Source organism: Arachis stenosperma, chromosome 6, assembly GCF_014773155.1.
Source record: "Arachis stenosperma cultivar V10309 chromosome 6, arast.V10309.gnm1.PFL2, whole genome shotgun sequence".
NCBI classification, from domain to species: Eukaryota; Viridiplantae; Streptophyta; class Magnoliopsida; order Fabales; family Fabaceae; genus Arachis; species Arachis stenosperma.
This window is the reverse complement of record NC_080382.1, coordinates 113,837,598-113,841,796: the sequence shown is the minus strand read 5'-3', so window position 1 is coordinate 113,841,796 and position 4,199 is coordinate 113,837,598. Positions and strand designations below refer to the sequence as shown.

At 29.5% G+C, this 4,199-nt stretch overlaps 1 protein-coding gene across 3 annotated transcripts; it reads left to right on the top strand.

Moving 5' to 3' along the window:
* Positions 1-1,486: 1,486 nt before the first annotated feature.
* On the top strand, positions 1,487-3,444 carry LOC130936655 (protein NETWORKED 3A-like). Of its 3 annotated transcripts, XM_057866767.1 has the most exons (3): positions 1,487-1,792; positions 2,540-2,719; positions 2,855-3,444. In XM_057866767.1, the coding sequence occupies exons 1-3, from the start codon at positions 1,717-1,719 to the stop codon at positions 3,304-3,306; spliced, it is 708 nt and encodes a 235-aa protein (XP_057722750.1). In that variant the 5' UTR covers positions 1,487-1,716; the 3' UTR covers positions 3,307-3,444. The 3 variants fall into 3 exon arrangements, with proteins under 3 accessions (XP_057722750.1, XP_057722747.1, XP_057722748.1); XM_057866764.1 differs by having other exon boundaries at positions 2,540-3,444; XM_057866765.1 differs by lacking the exon at positions 1,487-1,792 and adding an exon at positions 2,038-2,447 and having other exon boundaries at positions 2,540-3,444.
* The last annotated feature ends 755 nt before the right edge of the window (positions 3,445-4,199 follow it).

Sequence of the window (4,199 nt, the reverse complement as noted above, 5' to 3'; positions counted from 1 at the left end):
TCTCCTGAGTCCTGACCGAGTAAAGTCAGATACGATTATTTGGCTCTTAGCCCCCTTTTAATACCAGAAAAAAAAAAAGTCAGATACGGTAAGTATAACTCACTCAACTACTCAAGCCTGACTCACTCGACTTAGTGAGTAAGCATCATTACACATCAACAAAACGACGACCCGATTTACCTCACATGACCTTGCATTTATCGTTTGAACTCAATCTCCAAGTCAAATAACCACTCAACGACTGTGTGTTTGAAAAATTCGTTTGAAAGGGAAGAAGTATGTGTAGATTTTTTTTTTAGTTTTAATGTTTGGTTTGGTAATTTTTTTTTATTTCATAAATACAGAAGTGATTTTGCTACTAAAATCACATTTATAAGAAATAACTATTTTTAGTTTTTGGATTTTCTTAACAAACTTTTTTAATCATAGATATTAACCATTTATTTATCTTTTACTAACTTTATTCTTTATGTATGTTATTGTATTATTTATAAAATTCTTGTTATTTCTATTGATATGAGCTTTATTTTTCTATTATTTATTATTTTTATTTTTTTTAACCGTTTGTTTGATATTATACACTTTTATAATTGTGATTTTTGTGTATTATGTTTGTTATTATTTTTTTATAATATGATTTATTGATACTATTAGGTAAAGTAAATTAAACAAAAAATTAACTGTAAATAATAATAATAATAATAATAATAATAATAATAATAATAAATTATAGTATACTAAAAAAATACTAAAAATACTAAAAATATATTATGTAAAAAAATCATCTTTTATAATTATAATTCTCGTATACTATTTTTTAGTATAATTTTATATAATATAGATTATAATTCTATTAAAAAAGATAAATTAAATAAAAAATTAACCATAGATAATAATAAAATTGTAAAGGTTTGGATTCCAAATTAATCTTAAGAATACCAAAAAAAAGTGACAAAAAGATAACTAATTTAAATTTTTAAAAGATGAATTTAATTAAAAAAAATCATTTTGTCCGAATAAAAGTATAAAACCATTGTTAAAAGCCCAAAATGACAACTTTTGAAGAGATCGTTGTCAAAAATTAAATTTAGAAAATTAAAATAGTAGTTCCTTTAATTTTTCATTTTTCCTCTTTTCCTTTTTGGTCCGAAATGGTCCATTGAGATGAATCTGACAATCAGGACCATACCTCCGTAAATTTTTATTTATTTATTTTTTAAAAAAAGACCATCACGACCATGTGATTCAAACTTTTATCGTACTTGTACCTAAGCCTTCAATTCTTCAACCATGTGTATATTACTATACGCGGTACAATAAATTATGTTGTATTTTTCCATCAATAATAAATTAATAATTGATTCTACTGTGAAATGTATTCTGAATACAGCTGCATATTCGAAATTAAACTCATTAATTAGTACGTATATTATAAGGAAACACAAATTATACTGCTTCCCAGAAAATCCATCAGGAGATTAATGAGAAATAATGGGCGCATTTGAAAAACTATATTTATTTGGTTCTTTGAGAATGCGTTCCAATTTGACAAAAGAATCTGCTTAACGTTTAGCTGCTGCCACACATATCCTGGAACTGCACCTACCTTTTCATATTCTTTACTTGATCCTTTACACTTTACCCTGTTGCTCCTTCTTTGGTCCTCTTCTGATAAATTATCTTGTTCTGTGATAATAACCGATAACAAATTTGTTCATGGAAAATAATGATCATGAATCTTGGAGTTCTGCACATATCTACAAGTCTCAATGGCTTCAAACAACCATATCAGGTCTCTCTCTTTCTCTCTCCTATATATATATGCCAAAATTCCATAGTTTTGCTTCATTTTACATGTTAAATAAAAAATGCATGAGCTTTTGTGTTGTCAGGTTATTGTTTTGACAAAGCAAAAGGTCATTTGATTTGCATGCAACATGAAGGAAAGTTAAATTTATTTAGGATAGTTCTTTATAATTACTTGTCAGCTTTCTTTGATTTGGATTTTCCGTACAATAAAGTTGGGCAACAAGATTATTAGAGTGGTTGTGGAAGATGGGTCGGGGAGAAAATTGGTTATGTGACTTATTTCCGATGTCTTAGGGAGCAAGACATGTCTTCTTCTAGGATCCAATTATTTGCCACTATAACTAAGTAAAAGGTAGGGATTAGAACACAACCAAAATGTTTGAAGTCTACTAGATTAGTATTGAAAAAACACTCTCCAGAAACAGTAATCAAACGTGGTCAGGTTTAATAAATATGTGTATAGTAAAGAAGTTTATGTAAATACTAGATTAGTGTGGGGTCAAAGTATAAGATGATAAGGGAAAAATATATGTAGTATCTATATCCTACTAATAAAATACCTCAGTTTAGTTAAGAACTGCATCCATCTCTGGGTATATGGAGAAGGTCCCTCGTATGATTAAATCATAGGATTTCTGGTAAGCACACATCATTCAAAATGTTCGTGCTCTAGATTAGTTGTGCTGCACATTTTACTCAAAAGTCCCTGTGTATTTTGATCAATTTACAGATTTGGATGAGAAATTGGAAGCCATGATGACCATTTTAGAGGATGGCAGCAACTCTCCAAACGACGAACACAGAGATTATAAATGGAGAGAAGACTTCATGTGCATGCTTGAAGAATTTGGCCAGTCTTACCGCGCTTTAGCCATAGCACATAACCAACTCAAGTGCAAAATATCTGATGGTACCTATAAAACCTCTGAAAATGATGTCTTTCATTCAAGATCTTTATTATCTTCTGGTATATCAAAATCTCCCCTGAAGGGTCCTGATATCAATTTTGGTTGTACCAATACAAATTCTGTATCAAATAAGCAAGAAGGTGAATACCATGAGTTTTTATCAGCTGACTCATGCAGCATGAAACTTAAACCAGAGCTTGAAGGTAGAGACACTGAAACAGAAGAAGGAATGACTGATCTCTCTATCAATAGAAATGATTCTATGAAGATTGGTGATTCGGAAATAAACCTCGAAGATCCATCAATGGTGGAATTTAAATGCGACAATAAGTGGTCGGCAATGGAGTTTCAAATTGCGAAGCTTACAAAAGATAATGTAAACCAATTTATAGAGTTGGCCAGAAGAAATGACGAAAAGAGAGAAACCATAAGAAGGCTTCACTTGGAGGTGGAAGATTTGAAGCGTAAGAACAGGGTCCTGCTGTTTTCTTCAAGGTACTCCAATGCTAATTTAGAACGCCATGAACCGTGGATATCAAACCCAGGAGGAAGTAACATAGGCAAACTCTTCAGAGGTTGCTCTCCATGATGTTTTTGTAGAATTCATGAAACAAACTCTTGTGCATAAATCTTGAATAACTATAAAGATATACTTAGTCATATAATAAGCGAATAAGCACCTCTGGAACTGAGGATAAATTTAGGGGCATGATTTTTGTTTTTCAATCTCAATTATTCATGATGTTCACAAGTAAAGATTTCATCTATATCATATGCAATTCAGTATCATTTATATAACTGTATAAAATATTTTACACCCGACAAAGTCAAGGACTAATCTGTTGCTGCATGCAAAAGGCGAAATTCGAACGTCCGACACTTGCTTAAACGGACACGTGAGCTGATCACTCGATCAACCCAAATTAGTTTTAAGCTCATTTTATTTATCATTAATTATGTAGATAAATAATTATATTATAACTACTAATTATGTGAAGAATATCAAATAATGAGTTTTCTATGAAAAAAAAATAAATCGTATAAATAATTATTTATCTAGCCATAAGCCCATAAGTATAACCTCAATTTTAATTTAATGTAAAAATAATTTTATATTTTACATCACTTTTTTTATAGACACCGGTACATAAAATCCAAAGAGAGAAAACTAAACAGACAATATCCTAGAGAAAGTAGTTTCAATTAAGTCCGCATAAAAACCATAACTATCAACTTAATTACTTTGAAAACGCATTTCAATAAGAATAATCACAAATTTGGTTACATTTGAATATAATTTTACCAATAATTTTACCAATGAGTGTTTTTCATGTACTCTTTAAGTATATATTAGTGGAAAATTTTACATTTTTTGTGAAATTAATATAATTATAAACTTCAAACATCTTTATTTTCTCAATAAATATTCTGCTTTTAACTTCTTAAAAAAGTGTTCTTAAGGCAAAGATTAAAAAACCCACT

Bases quoted from the DNA above. Each gene is read 5' to 3' on its own strand.
- LOC130936655 (XM_057866764.1), top strand. From the start codon at position 1,717: ATGGAAAATAATGATCATGAATCTTGGAGTTCTGCACATATCTACAAG. The intron at 1,793-2,539 runs GTCTCTCTCTTT...ATCAATTTACAG, and splicing joins GCTTCAAACAACCATATCAG to ATTTGGATGAGAAATTGGAA.